General features: G+C 43.5%; 5 protein-coding genes across 16 annotated transcripts in view; 4 read left to right on the top strand and 1 right to left on the bottom strand.

Moving 5' to 3' along the window:
* The window catches only part of LOC6532523 (protein furry), a 47,344-nt gene that overhangs the window by 4,425 nt on the left and 18,849 nt on the right, over window positions 1-24,070 (bottom strand). For all 12 annotated transcript variants that reach the window (XM_015193929.3, XM_039374519.2, XM_039374521.2 and 9 more), the window contains 8 exons: window positions 7,216-7,335; window positions 6,964-7,097; window positions 6,787-6,885; window positions 6,581-6,715; window positions 6,341-6,512; window positions 6,153-6,258; window positions 5,753-6,088; window positions 50-1,628 (listed from right to left, as the gene is read on the bottom strand). In XM_015193929.3, coding sequence (XP_015049415.1) covers window positions 50-1,628; window positions 5,753-6,088; window positions 6,153-6,258; window positions 6,341-6,512; window positions 6,581-6,715; window positions 6,787-6,885; window positions 6,964-7,097; window positions 7,216-7,335 — 2,681 coding nt within the window. The remainder of the gene's footprint in view (window positions 1-49; window positions 1,629-5,752; window positions 6,089-6,152; window positions 6,259-6,340; window positions 6,513-6,580; window positions 6,716-6,786; window positions 6,886-6,963; window positions 7,098-7,215; window positions 7,336-24,070) is intronic.
* On the top strand, window positions 1,884-2,803 carry LOC6532527 (serine protease 1). The gene has a single exon (XM_002093237.4). It carries the CDS (start codon window positions 1,914-1,916, stop codon window positions 2,688-2,690), a length of 777 nt encoding a protein of 258 aa, XP_002093273.1. The 5' UTR covers window positions 1,884-1,913; the 3' UTR covers window positions 2,691-2,803.
* On the top strand, window positions 2,896-3,886 carry LOC6532526 (serine protease 1). The gene has a single exon (XM_002093236.4). The coding sequence runs from the start codon at window positions 3,026-3,028 to the stop codon at window positions 3,830-3,832; it is 807 nt and encodes a 268-aa protein (XP_002093272.1). The 5' UTR covers window positions 2,896-3,025; the 3' UTR covers window positions 3,833-3,886.
* On the top strand, window positions 4,748-5,649 carry LOC6532525 (serine protease 1). Its single transcript, XM_002093235.4, has one exon. It carries the CDS (start codon window positions 4,769-4,771, stop codon window positions 5,561-5,563), a length of 795 nt encoding a protein of 264 aa, XP_002093271.1. The 5' UTR covers window positions 4,748-4,768; the 3' UTR covers window positions 5,564-5,649.
* LOC6532524 (galanin-like G-protein coupled receptor npr-9) lies at window positions 7,912-23,220 on the top strand. The gene is made up of 7 exons (XM_002093234.4): window positions 7,912-9,342; window positions 14,273-14,415; window positions 14,903-15,165; window positions 15,585-15,706; window positions 17,443-17,561; window positions 17,690-17,760; window positions 22,563-23,220. Exons 1-7 carry the CDS (start codon window positions 8,671-8,673, stop codon window positions 22,658-22,660), a joined length of 1,488 nt encoding a protein of 495 aa, XP_002093270.2. The 5' UTR covers window positions 7,912-8,670; the 3' UTR covers window positions 22,661-23,220.

Below are 24,070 nucleotides of genomic sequence, written 5' to 3'. Positions count from 1 at the left end.
AACAACATTGAAAAATTTGAAGCATTATTGAGGAAATTCAGAAACATACCTTCAAGAGCAGGGCATGGACACCCGGATAGGCTGTCCACTTCAGCTGCTGCTGCAACTTCTCCACCTTATCGCGTGCATCTGGCCGATCTAATGGAAGTCGGTGCAATACCCTGGTCAGCAGGCGGAGTGCCAACATGAACTCATGTTCGTAGTCCGATTCCAGCAGGGAAACAGAGAGCCAGAACAGTTGCGCCAGTATGGTCATTTTATCATCCTGCGTGGCCGTATCACCCAGCATCTTCAGGCTCTGGGCGCTCCGGGAACGAGAAAGAGCTGATCCAGCTCCACCGCCGCCAACGCCGAACTTGCAGACGACGCTGCGCTCTAGATCGATGCCGGAAGATCGGTTCCTCAGCTCCACCTGTTTGTCACAGGGCGAATTGTTTGCCTTCCGTCCGCAGTAGGACACCGAGTAACTGGTGCTCCTCCCATGACTGGGAATCGAGTAGTTCGATGATTGTGGCGTCATTCCCGATGGTGATTTCTTGCCGGGCAAAATGGAGTTCGGACCACCATCCTTGTTGTTCAGATTTGGTGTGCTCTTGAATATATCCTTCATCACATCCAGGGGTCGGAAGTCCGAATCCAAACTATCCACAGCCGCCTCTAACGTTAGAAGCAACTCCGTCACATATCCCTGCATATCCTCACCCTGCTCCGCCACAGTTTCCACCAATCTGGAGAGGATATCCGAAAGCATTCTTGAATTGATGGGCACATTTAGGGCCCGGAAGATCTGCAGACATCGACCGGCGTAGTGACGCGATGAACACGATAAACCCAACTGGAGGGCAGTCTGCGCCCAGCGCTCGGCGATGCGAGCTTGCGGATAGCTATCTGCAAAAACCTTGACCATGTGCTTGAGGAAGCAGCTCAGTTGCTCTGCAGATTTAACAGCCCACACCTTGGCCGTAATGTCCTCATAATTCCACAGTGGCTGACACGTGTCCTGGGCAAGGAACTTCAGCAGACTCTTGATCACATGGGCAATGGGCATACTGGGACCTGGTTGTGGAGGTGCATGCTCATCAGGATGGATCAGCGGCACCTCCGAGTTCTCTGAGTTATTCGGATTTATTTGCAGGGCAGCAGGAGTGGCAGTCAAGCCAGGAGGCGTCGTGGTCTGGCCATTCTGCGAGCCCGTCTGCTGCTGATTCTGTGGCGTTTGTGATAAATTCTGCTGATGCGCTGCTATGATCGTGGAGCTGGACAGATTGTGCTGCAGGGCATAGGCTGCCGCCTGGGGACTCACGTGCAGCAGATAGCTGTCGAACTGCTGATGCAGCTCCGTGAAGTTATTGTCGATCACGGGCAGAGCTGGTACCGTGAGTCCCAGGTCCAGCTTACTGGTCTCGCTGTTCAACAGAATACGCGCCACCGTCAGGTGATCATTGTGCTCCGCCAGCACGATTAGTAGATTGACGCACAGCTGCTTGCAGTGCTCACGCACAATGATGCGGGTGTGGTCCAGTCCCAGGAACAGGATGTGCAGCATCAGGGGCAAGTGAAGGGTCCAGTCGATGCCCGGAATGCCGTCCACTACAATGTCGGTGAGCAGCATTACGGCCACATTGCATCTGCAAGGGAAACCATTATTAAAACCGATGTATAAACTATGGCAACATTAAAAGGGGAATTGGAAAATCTCCGTATTGTAAAGTGGATTTAAGCAATGTGGGTTTGACAATGAAATGTATTTCCTTAAAATGTATCACCCTTGCGAAAATATCTGAGCTAATATCCACACTCATTAGGTGTGGAAAGCACTGATAACTGAGTTCGAGGTTAATTACCGCCAGCATTGTGCAACCATTTCTTCTATAAAAAGCAAATAGCTCAGCGATAGAGACACAATTTTAAGCATGACTAAAAAGCTGGTTTTGTTCCTTTTGTTCGTTGCCACAGCCAGTGCCCACAGGAATCGCAATCGAACGGCTCATCATGGTGGTCCCCAGGATATCATCGTGAATGGCTATCCGGCCTACGAGGGCAAGGCACCGTATGCTGTCGGTCTGCGCCTAAACAATGGAGCCGTGGGCGGCGGATCCGTAATTGGAAACAATTGGGTCCTGACCGCTGCCCACTGCCTGACCACCGACTCAGTGACCATCCACTACGGCTCGAATCGGGCCTGGAACGGTCAGCTCCAGCACACGGTGAACAATGCTAACTTCTTCCGGCACCCTGGATATCCCAACAGCGCTGGTCACGACATCGGACTCATTCGCACCCCGTACGTGAGCTTCACCAACCTGATCAACAAGGTTTCGCTGCCCAAGTTCAGCCAAAAGAGTGAGCGTTTCGAGAACTGGTGGTGCGTGGCCTGCGGCTGGGGAGGAATGGCCAATGGTGGGTTGGCCGACTGGCTGCAGTGCATGGACGTGCAGGTCATTAGCAACGGAGAATGTGCCAGGTCGTACGGATCGGTGGCCAGCACTGACATGTGCACCCGGGCCACCGACGGCAAGTCCGTGTGCGGTGGCGACTCCGGCGGAGCACTGGTCACACACGACAACCCCATCCAAGTGGGCGTAATCACCTTTGCATCCATCGGCTGCAAGTCTGGACCTTCGGGCTACACCCGTGTCTCCGATCACTTGGACTGGATCAGAGAAAAGTCCGGAATCGCCTACTACTAACAAGGGGAATCGACCATTGATTGAATTGCGTATCCATTCATGCAGATTTTTTTGTTGCACTTTAAATGTACATATGTAAATATATATCCACAATGAGCAGAAGAACGTTATAATATTCAAACTTTTAATTGAATTAGCTTTACTAGTGAATATATGAATTATTTTTAATGCTTCAAGAGGGAAATAATTCTTGAGTTGATTAAAAACTGTACTTGTATTATGTTTGTAGCTATGAGTATCTGTGGTACGACCAAACAAATCCGTAATCGATAAGGCTCCCGAATCGTATATAAACACGCGTTGTTCTGGGTGGAGTACTAAGTTTCTTCCTAGCCATGAAGCTGTTCCTTCTTACGCTCTCCGTGGCCTTAGCCGTGGTGACCGCCTCCCCAGGCTTCAACCGAACCAGCCTCCTGCCCCAGGTGACCATTTCCGAAGGTGCCGAGGGTCGCATCGTCAATGGTTACCCAGCTCCCGAGGGCAAGGCTCCCTACATTGTGGGACTGCTGCTCCGCACTGATGGAAGCAACGGTGCCGCGGTTGGTGCTGGAACCATCATCGCAAGTGACTGGATCCTGACCGCCGCTCACTGCCTGACCACCGACTACGTGGAGATCCACTACGGATCCAACTGGGGCTGGAACGGAGCCTTCAGGCAATCCGTCCGCCGTGACAACTTCATCAGCCATCCAGACTGGCCCGCTCAGGGAGGTCGTGACATCGGTCTGATCCGCACTCCCTCCGTGGGCTTCACCAACTTGATCAACAAGGTCGCCCTGCCCAGCTTCAGCGAGGAGAGCAACCGCTTCGTGGACACCTGGTGCGTGGCCTGCGGATGGGGTGGTATGGACAATGGCAATCTGGCCGACTGGCTGCAGTGCATGGACGTCCAGATCATCAGCAACAGCGAGTGCGAGCAGGCCTACGGCAGCGTGGCCAGCACTGACATGTGCACCCGCCACTCCGATGGCAAATCCTCATGCGGAGGCGACTCCGGTGGTCCCCTGGTTACCCATGACAACGCCCGACTCGTGGGAGTGATTACCTTTGGCTCCGTTGGCTGCCACAGCGGTCCCTCTGGCTACACCCGCGTCACCGACTACTTGGGATGGATCCGTGACCACACCGGCATCTCCTACTAAACTCGTAGTACATCCTTTGTATACTTTTCAATAAATTCTTGTTATAAACTACAACTGTACGTCGCTTTTTTAAATGTAGTAAATTTATCTCTGGCAGTTTGGTGTTAACTGAGGTCTATTTTAAAAAATGCAATATCTTCTTAAAACTGCTAGACAAGGTACGAGGACTACGTGCCCCATAGAAGGTAGCCTGCCACACGGTGCCTTGTACCCCGTACAAGATTCCATTGACAATATGCTTCTACAAGCTATCCCCTGCCCCAGGAAAAAGATGTCACTATAAAGATGCCCCCAACAGTTGTAAAAGTGTATTTAAGTGTACGAGTATATATTTTTAGCAACCCCATATTTGTTGTCAACAAAAGATTTCATTCACACGCCATAAAGTGCTATGCAGGTGGTCCTTAGAATGAAGTACTTTTCTAATTAAATAAATTTAGTAAAATATAAGTAGTTGGCAATAAGGCGTGTGCTAATTGTAGCCCACTAAGATAACAATAGGGAGTCTAAGATAACAGAGCCAGCAAAATCCCCTCATGTTTGAAATCTGACAAATTTACGGCTTGTTTTGTTATGTTTTGGCTGGGATCTTGGCTAGCGAAAGTCTAGTATATTATTTAGGTGTCGAGACAATTGAGCTTTTAGACCTTAATTTATAGAACAGCTTTTACTCTTATCTATACTTGCTTCACAAGGGGTACACTAGATTTACGAGCCACTATTGGACCCAGTATATTTTGCATTTCCTACTTGAGATCCTACTTCCATAACAAATGATTAGAAATACACACTCCGAATTCAAGTACAATTCATCAATGAATTTTTAAAGTATGGGTGAGATACGATTTCAGAGTTAATTGGTTATCAATAACCAGTGTCTCACAAATCGTATAAAAGCAGGCTGCCTCGAGCAGAAGAATAAGTTTCTGCACAGCCATGAAACTGTTCCTGCTCACTCTCTCCGCGGCTTTGGCCCTGGTGGCCGCCTCCCCGACCGGCCTGAACCGCACCAGCCTCCTGTCCCAGGGACCCGAGGGCCGCATCGTCAACGGCTACCCAGCTCCCGAGGGCAAGGCTCCCTACATTGTGGGCCTGTTCCTCCTCAACGACGGTAGCAACAGCGGTGCCGTTGGTGCTGGTTCCATCATTGCCAATAACTGGATCCTGACTGCCGCTCACTGCCTGACCACTGACTACGCGGTCATCCACTACGGATCCAACTGGGGCTGGAACGGTGCCTACCAGCAGACCGTCCGCCGTGACAACTTCATCAGCCATCCCGACTGGCCCGCTCAGGGAGGTCGTGACATCGGTCTGATCCGCACTCCCCATGTCGACTTCAACGGTCTGATCAACAAGATCCCTCTGCCCAGCATGAACGAGCAGAACGATCGCTACCAGGACACCTGGTGCGTCGCTTGCGGATGGGGCGGTATGGACAACGGAAACCTGGCTGACTGGCTGCAGTGCGTCGATGTCCAGATCATCAGCAACAGCGAGTGCGAGCAGGCCTACGGCTCGGTTGCCGGTACCGACATGTGCACCCGTCACGCCGATGGAAGGTCCGTGTGCGGAGGCGACTCCGGTGGCCCCCTGGTTACACACGACAATGCTCGTCTCGTCGGTGTGATCACCTTTTCTTCCGTCAGCTGCCACGACGGACCATCCGGCTACACCCGTGTCTCGGACTACTTGGAATGGATCCGCGACCACACTGGCATCTCCTACTAAATGGCTTGGGAACAGTAATGACAATGTGGAGGATTCTCCAGCAAAGTCGTTGCTATTCTAAATAAATCCATTCGAAAACTGCAAAACCTCTTGGCTACTTCTTGACTTGGGCACCAAATGTTAATATCAACACGATATTTCCATTTCATAGCAAACAGGTTTCAATTTATTAAAAGCAAAACAACTCACCTGTGGAACCCACTGATCGGCAAACTAACATCGGGCAGAAATTCAGTGAGCGGTGCAAAGTATCCTCCATATTCCGGCATTGGCAGTGGATGCGGATGAGCGTTTGGCGGAGCATCCGACGTTCCGCGCAGCTCCACATTCTCCTCCTGCCGCAGTTCCGGATCGTTGATCAGTATATCCTCCGGTCGAGGCAGTATGGAAGGTCCAGATGCTGCCCGAATCTTGTCGGCGCCTCGAGGTGGACGATTGCCACTGGATCCGGGAGTAACTGCAGCGGCGGCAGCAGCTGCAGCTGCTTGGGTATACGCCCTAATGCCGCTGTCTGATTTGCAGGTGCTGCGGATAACAAATATTTGTATGTTACTACCATATATGATGGAAATGTATCATATGGTCTTACCCGATTTTGATGGGATCTTCTCCGCTGTGCCGCTTGGTGTGAATTGTGCCCTTTTCGACAGCCAGGTCCTGAATCCTGGAGTCATTGATGCCACCTGCAGCTTGGCCTGTCACAAGATAATCAATTAAATCGAATTAAAATTTTAAAAGAATCTTATAAGTGCTCTTGTGGACAATTGTTGGACGTACCATCAGCACTGTGACTGGATGCCTTTCGCATGCTGGTCAGTCGGTAAAAAGGTGGCGTCTCCGTGCGCTCAATCAGACAGTTGAGCGTCTCCACAGTCTGCAGCTCAGCCATGAGCTCATCCAGCAACCGATCCGGACAGCTGCGCACCAGATAAAGTGCCACACGCTTGGCCTGATGAAAGGAGTAGTTTTTGAAAGCATTAGAACCACTGCTGGTTGGAGTTAAAGTTGGGAACTTACATAGGGCAGCAGTTCAGTGGGTGCCATGCCACTCATGATTACCAAGTAGCGCAGTATGACCTTCAGATTGTTTGGCCAAAACTGGCACAGTGTGCCCCACAGCTCCTCGATGTCGCGTGGATGGGCGTCGGAGAACTGCAGTGGAAGCAATTAAAGATTAAAGTCCATCCGCTGTGCGGGAGATATCAGCATATATATCCATATACCTTGGCTGTGATGTAGAAAAGATTGTTCAGAATCATTTCCGTTGCCTCCGTTGAACCGGTGCCCTCGCGTCGTCCACGCGTCCCCGAATCCGGAAAATACTGCCAAAGGATGAAGGGAGCAAAGGTTTGAATCCGTCTCCGGCTTAAAAACGGAAAGCCATTTCATGCTTCGCTTACCATTATGTAGGAAAGGGGCGTGGCGGGCGGCACACTTGTGGCCACCAGCTCCATGTTTTGCAGCCAGGGAAGGAGGCACTGCAGCAGCAGGGCACGCACATCCTCCCGTGCGCTTTGGAATCGATGGGTGATTTCTGTAAGGAGATAACAAGAAGAATTCGTAGATTTAGCATTTTCTTCTGTTTCAGGCATTTATGATTTTGTTTTTGCTTTGGTTTCACGTTATTCATAGAATAAAATTACGATACTCACCAGAAAATATGGACATGGTAAGTTCTGGTCGCAGCTGCGCCAGTTGCTTCGACAGGAAGCGCTGGGATCTGCAGTAAGCGCTGCTCAGCAAGACGTCCAAGGTGCCCACCTTATCATCCTCTGGAAATGGGGGTAAACAAAAAAACAGTGGGTTTAATATTAGATCTCGTAAAATTGTACGCTTTTTTGAAGCCCAACCAGGATGCACTGCACCAGTCTGCGCGGCCATTTGGGAGCTCCTGACTCGAGCACGGCCAAAAGGCAACTACGTAGAAATACATAAGTATAACCTCCGGTAATGGCGTTGGCCATTTTCCAATGCCAGTGAAGCGAGCTTTTCCGGCATCTGGAAAAGTGCGGCGGTGGCGGCTTGTTATTGTTTTCATTACCGCCCAGTGAGAATGTGACCACAAGGATTCCGCGTCACAAAAGACTGTTTAGCGGCCCATTGTCTACCACCAAGTGGCAAGTGGCGTTGTTCTCCTGCTGCGAATCCTGCGGAACTAATCCTTCGACGGGAGAAACTACCACTAGTTGCTGCTGCTGCTCCTGCCAACCCTGACCTTGTCACCTGTTGATTTTATGAATGAATCCGCGCCGGCGCAGTGGCCGGGAAAAAGCTTTCACTTGGCGCCTTCCAAGGGGCAATCGAAAGCAGTTTAAAAGGCTGCCACGTCCATTGTCTCGGCTTAGTTGCGCGCTCATTGTCCTGCTGGTTGGACGAACCGGCCAAGAAACCACCTCACAATTAGCCACCAAGTTTAACACAGCGTTTGAAAACCGGCGGGTTTCAAAATAAGTTCAAAAAAAGAATTTCTTAATCAATTGCACCAGCACTCATTCCGAAAATAAGCAAACGAATTCGATTCCGAGAATTATCCATTAATTGCAAAAATATCGAAAAATTTCTTTGGCTTGCGAAGCAAAAAATTTAAAAATAAAACTAGACTGCAAATAAATTGTGCTTTGTGAAAACAAGAACCCTCAGAAGTTTTGAGCAAAACAAGAACTTTTTGTGTGTGGCAAAAGTTTTCGTTTTTTATGAATTTACCTGGCGATTCCTCTTTGTTTACATCATTACGAACTGTGAAGAAAAATTGTTTGCCCGATAATGAACTTATAACACATAGGCGAGCAACAATCGGGAGTTTCAATAAGTTTGTCGAACGAAAAGTTTGGCAGAAAGTTTAAAAGTTGAAAATTCTTAATTAAGATTAAGTTAAGCGGAAACAGGAATTCAAGTGAAAGTGCCAACAAGTGAAATAGTTTGGTTGGCCAATCAAAAAAGAATCGCACACCTTTCAATTGCAATAGACAAACATATGTCCGAGGAAATGCAAATAGTGTTCGCCTTTGACCTTCTTCAATTAAAACCGATATAAATAGCACAGTGCAGTAATGAAAGTGTCAAATACAAACTGTTTTGCATATATTGAAAAATAAAACCAATTTCCAATGACTATTGCCGCTTTAAAAATGGATATGGAGTATATGGTCAGCAGTGGTGAAAATGCAACTGCGACTACAGAAGCAGATTTTAGTACAACTTTGGTCGAATCAAATGCCACGGAGTACAATGCCACAGAGATGGACGCGAATGATTCGGCTGGCGAGGATGATGAGATGCTAAGGATAGCCTTCTTTATAGGGGATTTCGTGCACCAGTACTATATACCAGTGGTTTGCTGCACGGGCAGCATTGGGAACATCCTCTCCGTGTTTGTCTTCTTCAGGACCAAGTTGCGGAAGTTATCCTCCAGCTTTTACCTGGCCGCTCTGGCTGTGAGCGACACCTGCTTCCTGGCCGGACTCTTTGCACAGTGGCTGAACTTCCTCAACGTGGACATCTACAATCGGAACTACTTCTGCCAGTTCTTCACGTTCTTCAGCTACCTGGCCAGCTTCTGCTCCGTCTGGTTTGTGGTGGCCTTCACCGTGGAGCGCTTCATAGCCGTCATCTATCCACTGAAGCGCCAGACCATGTGCACCGTGCGCCGGGCCAAGATCGTCCTCTTCTGCCTGACCCTCGTGGGCTGTCTGCACTGTCTGCCCTATATAGTGATTGCCAAGCCGGTGTTTGTGTCCAAACTGAACGCCACCATTTGCGATCTCAACTCGGAATACAAAGTGAGTGTGCTCTCAAAAATGCCATTAGCCATTGTTGTGTGTGGTTCATACTGGGCACCGTACACTGGCACACACAGAACATACAAACAAAACCAATTTACCCACAAAAAGTGAAATTTATCTCAATGTGTTGATTTTGTAAACAAATATTTTCGGTTATTAACATAGACCCCCTATGGGCACTGAAAGCTTTGAGCAACATATGAATGAAGTCCATGCAAATGAAAATGTGTTTATTAAGCAATAGTTTTAAGTGGCGCATGCCACAAGGCATTTACTATTTAAAGCTCCTTACTTTAATGGTATGTGAAAGATATTTAAAACATTCGGGCCATTTTGGATTCAAAGCGAAAACTACTTCTCGGGTTGTAGCAATTTCATGCAATGTCATGCATCAAAATTCAGACTTCATCTATCGCATTCCTGCTACAGTTCTCTGAATTTTTCATATGGGTTGCCACTAACAACCAGCGACACAACGCAAATTTATCTACCATTTCCCGCACCAATATTTGGCTTTTCAAAAGGTAACCCACACGTGGGAATGCTGGTATTTGTATTTTCTGTCTACATACATATGTATTGGAATTTGAATTTGAGTGGCATTGTATGTTTTGCCTTGGCAAAAGGCCAGCTACATTGTTGTCAAATACTTAACAACAAATAAGTTTTATGCATTCGATTTGGGTGAGTGAAAGTTGTCTGGGAAATGATAAGCAGACGTTTAAAAGGTTGATCAAGTTGATTTTTAAAAGGATAATCTTAAGAATCTGTCAAAGGCATTTACAGCTGTTTTCCGGCCGAATTCTGACATGACAGCTCCCAAAACTCTCAAATCCTTCGTCACTTTTACTCGACGTGTTTGTGACAGTTTGTCAATTAGTCGCAATAAATACCGTCAAGATATGCCGATCATGCGCCGGTCGGCAAGACGAAGTGCCTACTAATTTGGCCAAAACTAGAGCAATTAGTCAATTAATTGGGTTCCGAAAGACGAATAGCCAACCGCTGTGTGGGTTAACTGGCCAAATTAAGCATACATCGCTGAAGAAAAAAGGCCACACAAATTGGCTTGAGAACGGGTCAAACAAGGGTCCAGTAAAGGAAAACAGCAAAAAAAACAAAAATGTCAAGACGGTTAAACCAGAAAAAAATGTGCTGAAAAGTCGAAAATATAAATGCTCTTTTAAAGAAAATAAATGAAAAGTATTCCTAGCCCAGCATTGATTGAAAGCCATTGATAGTTTAAAATAGCGACCTTTGTTAGTTTTTCATAAATGTACTTCAGTTTTCATACACAAAAATTGGAAAACTTTCCATTTATTAATCCTGCGAAGTAACGCTGATCGAATTTCAGCTTATTTGCGAAATCCATAGCATTAACTGCGCTGCAAAATTCAAGCGAACATTTTTATTTTCGCTCAACAAGTTGGGTAAACTACGATGACCAGGATGACTGAGAAACAAAAGGGCATTTCACCGACCCGTAAGCCAAGACAAATATTTTTTCTGGCCCCGCAGCACAAACAGGACCAAAAAATAAAGAAACATCGAAACATCCACCGCCAGGCACGTAAACCAACCGACTGACTGGGTGTGTCCACTGCGTCTGAGGGATGACAAGTCCAATTCTCTAGGCCCAATAAATCTCAAATTTCACTCGCTTTTCAGCTGTTTACCTTTGCCTTGCCGGCACTCGCACTTTTCAGGCCTGAAATTCAATGCTAATTTTTCACTATGCGTGGGCTATGCGAACGCAATGCAATGCAAACAGAAGGCCAGGAGATTCAGGATACAAAGTGAGAATCAGCCAGGCAGTCAGGCAGCCAGCCAGGCGGCCTATTAGCCAAATTGGCCCCAATGAAGCGTTAAGTGTCGCGCCTACGTTTATTTCCCGATTCGATTGGTAGCTTGATGGATGAGTTGAGCGGGCGAAGCTCCCTAGACTCAACTGGCAATATGCGCCTTCAATCAGCGAAGGTTGCACTGAAGAAAACAAGTGCAGCCAGATATACTTCAAAAGCTTACAAAAGCATCAAGCTCTTCTTCTCACCGACCTTTTTGAACAAATCATCTAAGTAATCTATGGCTGCCCAACTTCTTGCACTTATTAAACTGGTTTTTTTCGCAATCATAAGTTAAGCAAAAGTTGGCACAAATATTTCTGAGTGCACCCGTGAATTGTACGCAATTTCGTTTGACAACAATTCCGTTTGAGCGATGGCAACCACGACTCCGAAGCCAGTCCACAGATGTCACAAGTCTAGCGGCCAGGGAAATATGCACGAATTCCATTGGCAACCATCTGCTGGGCGCCCAAATGATTTCGATGTGAGTGGGGCAGTGGAACAGTGGGGCAGTGTGGGTGGCCACATGGAAGCTGCAGCGTGCGGTAAACAATATTGCCAAACGGGAACACAGAAGGCCACATAAATTTTGAAACAGACATCGCTTCTAAGCTGCAAATAGACGCTTTGCACTTGGCGGTAGGTATATTGAAAGAAACAAATCATTGTGTAACAGCCTTTCGGTTGAAGTGGGAGCGGCAGAGAAGCTCCTCCGTGGAATCGCGACCAGATGCTCCTCGGGAAGCTCCGCAAGTTGACTTTTAAGGAGTAGGCTTCTAATGAATAGCCAAATTACCAAAGAAGCGTTGCCTAATTTTCAGCGTTCGCAGGAAATGCCAGTCCTAATTAAAGTTGGGAAACTGGAAACGTCTATTACTCCTTGAATGGTATTCAATTTAAGCTCTTTTTGATAATAAAATTCGATCCCATACCCAACAGCCGTCAATAAAGTGGCCGCCCTTTGATGTGACCATTCAGCAGATGTGATGCCAAATGGAAATCGACTAAGCTCGTGAAAATCTCAATGTGGCAAACTAAGGCCACAGGAAGTGACCAAAGATAGAGCACAAATAAAATATTCATGGAATCGAATAGGAAGTGGCCACTGAATGCCCAGGGGCATGGGTAACATTTAGCTCCGGATATGGCTTATACCAATTTGCATTCGAGTTGCAAGACTTCATATATCTAACATTTTCTTTGATTCGACTTTGAATTAGATTTCTACTGCTTTGCAAACTCTTTCTTTTCATTCTTTAAAATCCAACCAAAATCCGTTCATCTTGAAATTGTGAAAAGTTCTCTCGGAAACTTAAAGTACTTATTTTCCCCAACTCAATTCAATACATATGATTCGAAATGAATAAAACTTCGTTTTGACCAAAGAAAAAGAATTAGATTTTCTTCCAGATTAATTATACTCCCATAACAATTTCGTGTATTAGGAGCCTCAAAGGGCAGACATCATCATCATCGTCGGTTGATTGAAAATTTACGAGCTATTACACTTTGATCCACTTGACACACAACGGCGCCAAAAAAAAAAAAGAACAAAAAAATTGGGATGCCCTTCCCAAAAAAGCAAATAGAACAGTAAATAGATTGAATGGTTTGGTCAAGCAGGTCAGCTTTTACGATTATGACGGCCATTGGGGGATTTTCCAGAGTGTTTTTCAAGGTGTTTAGTGGCCAAAAGCCCCTGAATCAAATGGCCAGTCGACAAATAAACTGGCCGATCAATAGATGACCATTTTAACTCCCTCACTAAGCTGACGCAAAATATAAAAAGAATTAAATTTATAGAACAATTAAAGTGAGAAACATTTTGGTTCAGCTCTTAGGCGCTTTTAAACCATGAAGAAAAAGAAATGAAAATGTAATCAAAACACTACATACCATGTGGGCAAAAGATGTGCGCCGATGGCGGAATATTTAAATTTATTATTGGCAACGTTTTTCGGTACAGATTGTAAATATATTATAGATGAAAAAGATGGGCATAAAATGAGGTGATGAGCCATTTCGATTTGGTCAGTAGGTGACTAACATAATTGCAATACTCTTTGATGAATGCCAACACTTGAAATTATGCAAATTGGGAGGAGCCGCCAGGAATTACGAGCCAGCACACTGATGATGATGGTATATCTAGAATATTTAAACTTAAATAGCTGCCCGGCCAGCTGCTTTGATTAGAGAAATGCGGGTGAGCAGTTAGATGGGCCTTAATGGATGGTAATGCGCTTATGGACTTCCATTTCTGGTTAATTGTGATTGAAACGAATGGAATGGCTTTGGCCAAAAATTAGCCTAGCCAAATGGCCAGCCACATCTGTGTTTGGGGAAATTAATTCGAGCGTCCTGGAACATTTCAGATTGAACATTTCGGACATGAAAATATGCAGGCGGCCAGGAATTTGCCTGCTCGAATGCTTTCACCCCCAGGGAAAGTGGAAAATAAATGCACAAGACGATGTGAAAATAGTTCACCCCTTTCAAAGGAGTGAGAGTCCGGGAAAAGCAGTGGAGCCGAGCAGAAAATGCCGAGATTAAAAAAGAGGCCAAAAGGTCAAACTCTTGTTGTTAGTAGGAGCTGGAAACTTATTGGCTCAGCTTGAAATAATTCTGTTAAAATTTCCCAGCCAGCGAATTATGCAAATTGAAACAAGATCTTTTCAAGGAAATGAGGTTTTAAGTTGCACTGGCGATTTTGCTAAACCCCAAAGGGTATTTTTATTTGAAAAAAAGAAAACCGACACACTAACTAACTTTTCACAAGCTCTGTGCGTCACGCAAATGGATTACGAATACTATTTCGTTTTCTAAATTTAATTTACTTTAGCCGATGGAATAGAGTTCTGTTGGCGCTCAGACCAAATCCCAACCAAAACTTTAATTTGCTCGAAATAAGATTAAAGCCAGTGGGTGTGGCAAGGCCAAACTACGTACTCGTGGCGTATACTCAATTTAGTGTACGGTTTGCGTATACGCCACGTTGGCCCAGCCACAAAAACCAATCGAATTGCAGCCACAGCGGCACGATGATAATAATAATAAAAGAAAAATACCCCTCTCATTCGCAGGAACAACTGGCCCTCTTCAACTACTGGGACTCCATTGTCGTCTACGCGGTGCCCTTCACCACCATCGCTGTTCTGAACACCTGTACAGGTTGCACGGTGTGGAAGTTCGCCACCGTTCGCCGAACGCTGACCATGCACAAGATGTGAGTAGTGACCACTGGATAATCGCTTTTCGACTCATTGACCATTGGCATGAACAGCCATTGCGCGGATTTTGTGACAAGTTCGTAAAAAAGAGAAAACCAAATGTCATGGCTTTGGGAATTGCATTAAAATTGCTTCATATGCCTATATTGAATTGCCGCAGAAAGGGTTAATTTAAAAGGTTCAGCGTAATTTAATTTCAACCATAAATGCATATCCACCCTGAAAGTATATTTATTTTAATCCGAGTTAGAAGCACATGAAAGATAAATCTACGTTTCCATGTGGATTCTACAAATGCAGTATTTAAACTCTAAAGCTAACAGTTTTATAAACTACCTATTGAGTACCATAGTTATTATAAGTTGTTTGCCATTTATTATTATTCTCTGGAGAAGCTGACAATGTGCCACGTTACTCTACGGGTTTTCCCTCTTCTACAAATTCCTAATGCACTTTTGTTTTTGTTTTGTTTTTGCCGTTCAGGAAGCCGCAAACGAACAGCATGCCATCGAACTCGTCGAACTCATCGGGAGGGACATCTGCAGTGGCCTCGTACCGCATTTCGGCATCGCTGAAGCGCCAGAAGTCGACTGGAACGCATCCAAGTGGACAGCATATTGTGGGCAACAGGCAGCCGGATGATCAGGAGCAACAGCAGTCGCAGCAGCAGCAGCAGCAGCAGCAGCAGCACCAGCAGCATCAAATAAACAATTGCCAACACCATTGCGAGATTACGCAGAAACCAGGTAAGAGCCCTCGGATGGCTTTTCATTCGGAAAATGTCAGAGGCTTCAGTACACCTGACATTCACTGAGGAACTCGTCCTGCTGACATTTGCCGGCAACTTGGCACTGGCTAGAGAGCTAAAACTTTTACTTAAGCCATTTAAGTTGGCTCGGCAAATTGTGAATTTGTTTGAAGCCATTTCGCAGGCGGCAGGGTCTGACATTAAAAATGACACAACAAAAGACGCTGAAAGCTGGAGCAAAAATGTATGAAAAACTTTCTGACAGCTGCAGTCTTAGTCAAGTTGCTGCGACACTGACAAATTGCCAAACAATTGGCCAACTATTACATATAATTTCCAACTAATTATAAAGTCTGCGCCAGTGTGAAGGTTGTCTCAGCTTAACTCTTTGCTTCTTTGCTTATTTATTTTTCATAGCCCGTCGCAAGGTGCAGAACTCATCGCAGCTCAAGGTAACCAAAATGCTGCTAATTGTCTCAACGGTCTTTGTCTGCCTCAATTTGCCGAGCTGCCTGCTGCGCATCGAGGCCTATTGGGAGGTAAGTGATGCAAACATTATGGCTTTTCTTCAGGCCCAATCAGGCTGCTAAAATATCTCCGCTATTATATCTTGACTCAAAGATGGCACATATACATTGTTACTTCGGGACAATGATGTAGCACTACTTTGGGCTGACCCAAATAATTGTATTAGCCGCCGTTGGGCAGATACTACATGAGGAGTGGGACAAGTTAGTTAGGCAAATGTACACCGCAAACAATTGGTGTGGTTGGAAAGGTATTAAAAAGGACGAAGGGTAGAGTAGAATGTATTTGCTGTGCTGGCCAGATCGAAAGCTATTGCTGCTATACAATCCAAGTAGTAATTTTTTCCAGTGGAAGCATGCTTAATGCCCGGCCAAAACAAGTAATAGTCGTGTCATAAGTTGGACGTCAGCTGTCTGCTACTAATTATCTGCCCACAAATGCGAGAGATGGCGTTGAGGCTCGGATCAATTTCTGAACCATACCCTCATATCTGAGCTGGCCAGGACAACAGTGGAAATGTCGTCATGACAACTATAAACTATTTTAGTTGCTTGGGAGGATGGGGATCGAGGACGGGAGCTGCTGCTGCTCCTGTCCCGACTGAAATCCTTTGCCAGTTCGCCCACTTAGCTCAACTGTAGTGTTAAATCCAGGAATTGCTTACATCAAAAGGCAAAACATTTTAATGTCCTCGCCAAGTGAGCGCACACTGGTTGGCATGGTGAATGGCACATGGGTCTTAATTATGGTTTAATTAGTTTGTGCACTTTGGAGGCAAATCGTAAAAAAATAAAATCAGTTTCGTGTCAAAATAAATACACTAGGCGACTGATAGACGCAACGATGATCGGGAAGATTAATTACTATATCATAGCCCTCGAGGGAAACTGCAAAAATGCTACCAAAATTCAATTAAAATGGCCTGTCATTTAATTAAGCTGACTACTGAAAATGGGATAAACTTGTAAATGAAGCATTTAAGCTCTTTCGAACTGCATAAATGTTAAATAAATTCAAGTCTATACACAAGAACTTAAAGGCAGAACTTTGTCCGAAGTATATTATTCTTTCGTTGTTAAATTTCTGCTCTATTTGGCCGCAAAAAATATCAAAGCATTCTGCAAAATGCTGTCAATCTAAATTACGCCAAATTGAATACATGTCGTCAACTGTCGCAGCTTTGACACATTTTATTTGTATGCAAAACAAATCGTCGGCGCTGAGATACTGGCCCAAAAATACCAATACCTTGTTTGGCGATTAAAGTAACTTATACCAAAATCTAAGAGTTTCGTGTCATTATGGTTACATGTATTTCAGTATTTCATAGTATTGATTTTTTCTCCCCAGTTCACATGTCAACTCTAAAATGCCGCAAAATCAAACATTGATTGAGACACGAAATTAATTGAGTGGAAAAGAGGGACGACAGACAAGAGCTGAATTATTATTCGGACATTTACTTCGAGATTAGAAAGTCAGGGGTTAGGGGTTAGGGGTTAGGGGTCAGGTCAGCAAGCACGTGCGCATTACACATAATGAATGAGATGAATTACTAATTCCAGAAATTATTTAGCCATTAGTGAGTTATGAAAAATGTTGCAACAGTATCGCTATCCCCATTAGAAGCTCACGGGTCAAAGTCAGCAGTTCCCAGGACAACGTATAAGTTGATAATTGGCAGACATGTTGCGATTGATGCTATTACCATTTATGCCATGTATTATATTTTTCCATCATTTCGCAGACGGAGTCGGCCCGCAACCAGAATTCCACAATTGCTTTGCAATATATTTTTCACGCTTTCTTCATCACCAATTTTGGCATCAATTTCGTGCTTTACTGCGTCAGTGGACAGAATTTCCGGTAAGTAATGCGCCGCAAATTACCCCAAATGACGCATGTTTATGGAACTGCCTTTTATCAGCTTTTAAATACATTTATTACCATTTCCCTTCCCTTTCTTTTTTTTTGTATTTTTACCGAATTCACAGCAAAGCCGTGTTGAGTATTTTCCGAAGGGTTTCATCCGCTCAGCGGGAGGCAGGAAACACACAAGTGACAGGTGAGTGGGTGAATTTCTCTGCATTGAAAAGGGATAAGGGCACATATTGCATTCAAATGAGAAAATCTCATATGACAAATGCGATTTTATGTGCTCGAAAAGCTTAAACATTTGATTTGATGTGCAAGGCACAGTTAATATTCAGGGACTTTACTGAGAAGGTTCCTTAGGAAATCTCCAGTGCGATTAGTTCATTTTCTACTTATGTATATTCAAATCCTTTCAGACATACGAGTTTAGTAGGATTATGTCAGACTTAACTGAGATTAAATGTTGCATGAGTACAATTGATTTACCCAAAAGCTTTCTACATACATAAACAATAGTATACAGTTTCAATTGCATTCAATTCGCTAAGCGAAAGATATTAAATTTAATAGAAAACGTTTTAAACTATAAGTTAGATGACACAAAGGCCGTTGGCTAGTAAAGAAAATTACACAGAAAATGCCCCCAGCAGCCAGAAGAAGTTTGGGATTTATACTTTGCAACTTAAATGGTTCCTTCCTGCATGAAAAAGAACACAACACACAGGACTTGGCTGGTTCAAACTTTACTTTAGTGCATACTTAACGCTGGTTAAATCGTGTACAAAACGCCAACAAGACTGCGGTTTTCCACAGCTGCGCTTGACATCTGCACTTGGGAAAAACGGTTCTAAAACGCGTTGGAGTTAAAACTAGAATGCAATTTAAGTTGCTCCCAATAATTATATGTAACAAGTATTTTCTTTGATGTTGGTGAAGGAGGTTAGATGAGATTTGCTGATTAGAGAACCAGTTGCAGAATAAACATTTTTTACGCTCGGATTTTCCGGCTGATTCTGCTGGCTTGACAAAAAGCCAGATAAACTCAGTTCAGCCGGGCACAAAGCGGATGTCTGTAGCAGAGATTCGAATGCATTAGAGTGGCCACTACACTTTCTTCTTGGGAATTACATTTTCCCTCTACCACCCGAAAGAGTGGTACACTAATTGTTGTTTTGTTGCTGCTCTTCCGCCTCCAGAGACGTGGAAAACTTTTCCTATAAACGCCCCAGCAGTGGAGGCAAACAAATCAGCATCTAACGCCACGCCTTCTGTTAATGAAAAGCGGTAAGCAATGTCAACGGGGAAAAGCCAAAGGAAAAGGGGTCAAGAAAAGGCGGATGTAAGCACTAATCAGGAATGGAAAAGGATAATAGAGTAGAATACTAGAGACTAATTTGCCCTTCATCATAACTGACTTTAAGTTAGCTAACGGCCACAATCATCACTATTGCTAATGAGAAAATTTAAATCGGATTTTCCCCTGGGTCACTTTCATCATTTGCTCGATAGACAAGAACCCGAAGTTATGAATGCAAATCGCATTTTAATTGCCCACTTTATACGAATGCAATTTCGCAGACATGCAACTGGGAAAAGTGATGTTCCTTTCCGCCTGAGGAAGCTTTCTCATGCATTCAATAATCACTTTAACGTATGCCTCCTGGTCGGCAAACTAAAAGCCATTATGCAATACATTTATGTAAAGATGTAGTTGACTGCCAACTTAGCAACACACTTTAATTTAATCGAATTATCTTTGTTGGAAAATAGTTCATGAATATTCTTTAACAATGGGTATTGATTTGAAATGACAAAAACCTTGCCAACAATGTAGTTTGGCATAATATATATTCAATATAAATTTTAATTCATTTTTATATGACTTGTTTTGAGTTTTCCACCGGGTGCTTAAGCAGGCAGCAAATATTCACCACCCCCCCACTTTTTCGATTCAACCATCATTCATTCAGCAGTCGTAAAATTTAGTTTTACGATTTTCCAGCTCACCTTCAGGGGCATTCATTTTTAATATACGAGTATTACTAAAGCCAAGACCATTTTTAAAGAGCTATTTTTCTTCAGCTCTCTCGGGTGGTGTATAAGCTAAAGCCATAAAAATGTCAAGGTGCATATTTACTTTAAAGTATGGTTTTCCACTTGTTAATTAGAAATGTTAGCCAATTCGTTAAAAGCGGGAAATAGAGTAAACGGAAAACACAAGTCAGTTTCAGGAACTGTTTTCCAAGAATCCCGTCAACAAGGCGATGGAAAAAAGAGCCTCGGTTAAAGTGAAATTCATATGTAAATGAAAATGAAAACGGGGGAAAAGTAAAAGGCAGAAGGAAAGCGACAGAAAGGATTCTTTGGCGGAAGCTGCGAGCTAAAAAGGATCAAACAGGACAAGAAAGTGTGTTCCATGCAAATATTTACACCATGCAAATACTCGAGGTGTCCTTGTTTTGTTTGCGTGTCCAGTGGGTAAAACGGGGGAAGGATTTTCACATTTGCAACAATTGAATTTACATTGTACAATGTCGCGATGAAAGAGATGTACCAAAATGATTACTGTTTGCTGTTAGTCCTCTCCGACTGTCTACACTTCCTGGATTTCTTAATGTATACAAGTTTGCACCTGGCACATTACATAAAGATGTAGGCTGTATCTTAGTTACCTGGTTACCAGTTGGTTAAACAAATCACGAAACAGATTTTCATCATGCAACAAAATAAAGTCGAGTACTAAATCTCAATGCACTCTGATTGATCGACTTGATTTTCAAAATGCTCACGCTGACATCGAAATCCGGTCAAAATAATCCAAAAATCAAACAGCGGAAATTGATGAGAAAAGCGTGGCGTTCGCACATTAAATTACCCCTCCCTCCCATCTCTTTGCGCCTAATCATGGCCTGAGGCAAGTGGTACAGTTAAGTTTAGCCAATACATTTTCCTTTTTCGCGCGGCATTACTCATACGCAACGTGGTACGTGTGCTGAATGCAATGGCAATTGCCGCTCCTCTCGGAAGCCGCCCTCATTTAGGTGTTGCTTATTGGCCATAAATTACCAACCTATCCAGTCACGCATCCTCCTTAAGATGCCTCGTTGTGGAAGCCAATCCCTGTGCCCTCAAGTCTTCTCCTTGGCGAGTCAATCAGTGCTTTTCTCTGAAGGAGACAGTGCCACTTGCCGCCTCATGCTAGTCAACTAGACATGTTCTACCTTCGTTGACTTAAGGTGATTTAGATTGCTAGCCTTAAAGGCGCCGAACATCATTCCACTTTCCATTTGAGAAAAAGTTAATATTCCGAGAATTATTTAACAAGCTGCTAACACTGTCGACAATTACATACGCTTGGCCCATCGCTTTAGTAAATATTGTGTAAGAAGACTCATTTATAATGATTTATCGCAGATGAAGCATGAGCTTGGCCAGGAAATGACAGTTGTGCGTTGAATAGTGAGTGGATAGCCGAATTTAGCCTTGAACTCCTCAAAGTGGAAGCATGCTTACAAATTTCACAGAGCTAGTCTATTCATTGACAAAACAACACGACAATTCACTTAGGATTTCGATGGCTTCCGTTTGATGAAAGAAGCGGAAAAGACTTGTGTGATGACGGGACGCGTATGATCTTCTGTGGGTGACTGTATAATTTATTTAATAACTCACTAGAAACGGTATCAAAAAAAAAAGTAGTCACCCAACTGCTGAGCGCTTCAAGGACAGTCGAAGCGCGTCATCATTAATCTCGCCGGGCCGCAAATATCCACACATGGCAATCAATAAAAATTTGGAGGGAAAACGGCAAGCATCCACCAAGGGTGGAATTATACTCAAGAAGCTCAAGTGGAAGATTGCTATTTATACATCTTGTTTGTTGACTTTCCCGGAGAGAAAATTTTAAATAATTAAAGGGGAAACAAAGTGTGTCAAATGTCAGGCGGCTGAATAAAAGTTTAATTTTGAGGTGAATTGAAATGAGCCGCAAATATACAATTACAGGCAAAGGATAAACCATAATTACCCAGAGCAAAGATCATAAAGGAAGAAATGCAAACATGAGAGACAAACATGATTTTCATTGAAAAGTGGTCTCCATTTATTGGCACTTTTTCGGGCCTTGTTTGCTTTTGAGCACGAATGATTGATTAGCTCAGATTGCCATGAAACACAATATGTCGAGAACAAAAACGGACGAAAGCAAGTGAATTGAATATGGTGCTATGGTGCTCTCCTAAAACAGATAACAAAACCAGAATGAATACTTTTGATTCGTTGAGTTTTCCGGGCTTTTAAATCCGATTTGTTCAGTGTTCGAGTGGTTCTTCTGGTATACCCATAAATTTTGTCCCAAATAAGCTAAAAAGCCAGTTAAGCAGCCATTGAAAATCCCAAAGTACCGAATTTATAGTCTACTTTTGTGCGCCCTGCTGGGACTTTGATACGACTGACAACGTAAATCCAAAGTCCAGGTGAATGACAGCATGAAAAAAGGTCGCAAAAATGGCACCAAACAACATGAGCAAATAAGGATTTAGTCTAACAATTAATGCCCTAATGATTTATCTGGCTTCAATAATATTTATTTTTGACTTTGAAATGTTTATTTACAACGTAAAGATAATCCCAAAGTACTTTTGTGTTGAATTAGGGGCAAATTCACTTTTTATAAATTATTTTAGGGAAAGTTCCCAACCTAAAAGTAATTAGAAGGGCGAAAGCTTTTTATGACTACTAATTGCACTCTTAACCCTTTTTTGAGGTCTTAGTTGCGCAAAAGAATCCTTGAGCAGCCCGAACTATTTACGCATATTTCTGGAAGTTTTAATTATAACACCCAACTGGGTGTTTTAAATTGAATTGAGAAACTAACGTAACGATTTGCCAATATGGCAATTCGCAATCATAAGAGACTTTATTAGGGTTTTTTACCATTTACCATTTAGTTGGCGAACCCATTTTAACCAAACTGTTTGGCTTTCGTTTCAGTCTCTGAATATTGTCGCAATACTGGCACATCCACTCGACGTCGGATGATGACGCAACATTGTTGGAACGAAATGCACGAGTTGCATCCACTCAAGTGAATGGCTGAGCTTACGGGAAAATTAACTTAGAGGCTGCAAAGGCCAATGAATGATGTGAAATTGCGAAATACGCCGCGGGATGAGCCGGCATTTCGTTTTTAATTAGATTTCAGCAAACATAATATGAATAAGAGCACAAAGAAAGTAAAAATTACTTTACGGAATGCGAGGAATACAAGCGGAACCGTTGTTTGTGATGTTTGTCAAGGCCAAGCGAAATCAAACAAAAATCAAGAAACGAAAAAAATCAAAATTACAAATGAACCGCAAAACGCCGACTTCATTTATTTAAGTGTTTAACTAACCACATAGTAATAGAATAATTCACTTTTGTTTTGCTTACAAAAGTATACGCATATTTAAGCAGCTATTATACAAACCCCAAAAATCGAATTCAAATCCGCACGCAAAACTTAATTGAAACCTAACCACAGAAACACAATTTGAAAACGTCAATCGTAAAACCCAATAGATTAGATTAATAAAAGTGTATTTCCTGTCTAACCAACCAAACGCGAAAATGTATTCATGTAATAAATGTTAATTTCGTTAAATGAAAATTCGGCAATAGAGGCTTTTGATTTGATTGGATTTCCAATCCATTTCAGCGTAACAATTTCAAATGACTTAACTTTATTTGAATCACCTTTAAAGGGCGGACTACAACAAGGACTTTGTTATTAAATTTGGCAGCTTAAAGCAACTGCATGTTCGCAATGCTGAGCTGAGGCAATTTCAGTTACGGATGCTGACCAAATGCCAGGGATTTATTATTATATTTTTAACATTACAGGACTAAGCTTGTATTGCAGCAACCTGGACAAAAGGCAACCCAAACCTCATCAGCTTAGTGCAAAGGCAGAAAAAAGGTCAAAGACTGCGTTCACGTGGACGGACAATGTTTTTCAGTCAACATCTTAAAGTCCTTCAGCAACGAACTCAGCAAAAACAAAAAGCAATTGAAAAACTTCAAGTGCAAACATAGAAATTGGACTAATTATAAATCTAGTGGGATAGCAGCCTCCAAAAATCCTTCTCAGAAGTGGAAAACAATGGTTCAGGCTCAATTTTATGGAGGAATATCTACAGAGATTAGCCATAAGCATTGAGGATAAAAAAAGGTACGCAGGAGTGGAAAATTCCAATGTTCCATCGTTAAATGTAAACAAACTTCAACGGAATCAGAAGACATCGAATACGCGAGCATTTACGCATACAAAGCTTGTTAAATCTTCTTATGTAATGCAATAAAAATTCTACAGGCACTCCCGAGCTAAAATAATAATAACAGGATGGTACGCACATATATCTGAAATTAAAATGCAAAATTCAAGCACCAACAAACAAGGAGAATAAACAACACTTGCCACACGGCGAAACAAAACGAATAAAAATGGTCTACCCTCGAAG

Source organism: Drosophila yakuba, chromosome 3L (genome assembly GCF_016746365.2).
Source record: "Drosophila yakuba strain Tai18E2 chromosome 3L, Prin_Dyak_Tai18E2_2.1, whole genome shotgun sequence".
Taxonomy (NCBI): domain Eukaryota; kingdom Metazoa; phylum Arthropoda; class Insecta; order Diptera; family Drosophilidae; genus Drosophila; species Drosophila yakuba.
This window is presented reverse-complemented; position numbering and strand designations above follow the sequence as displayed.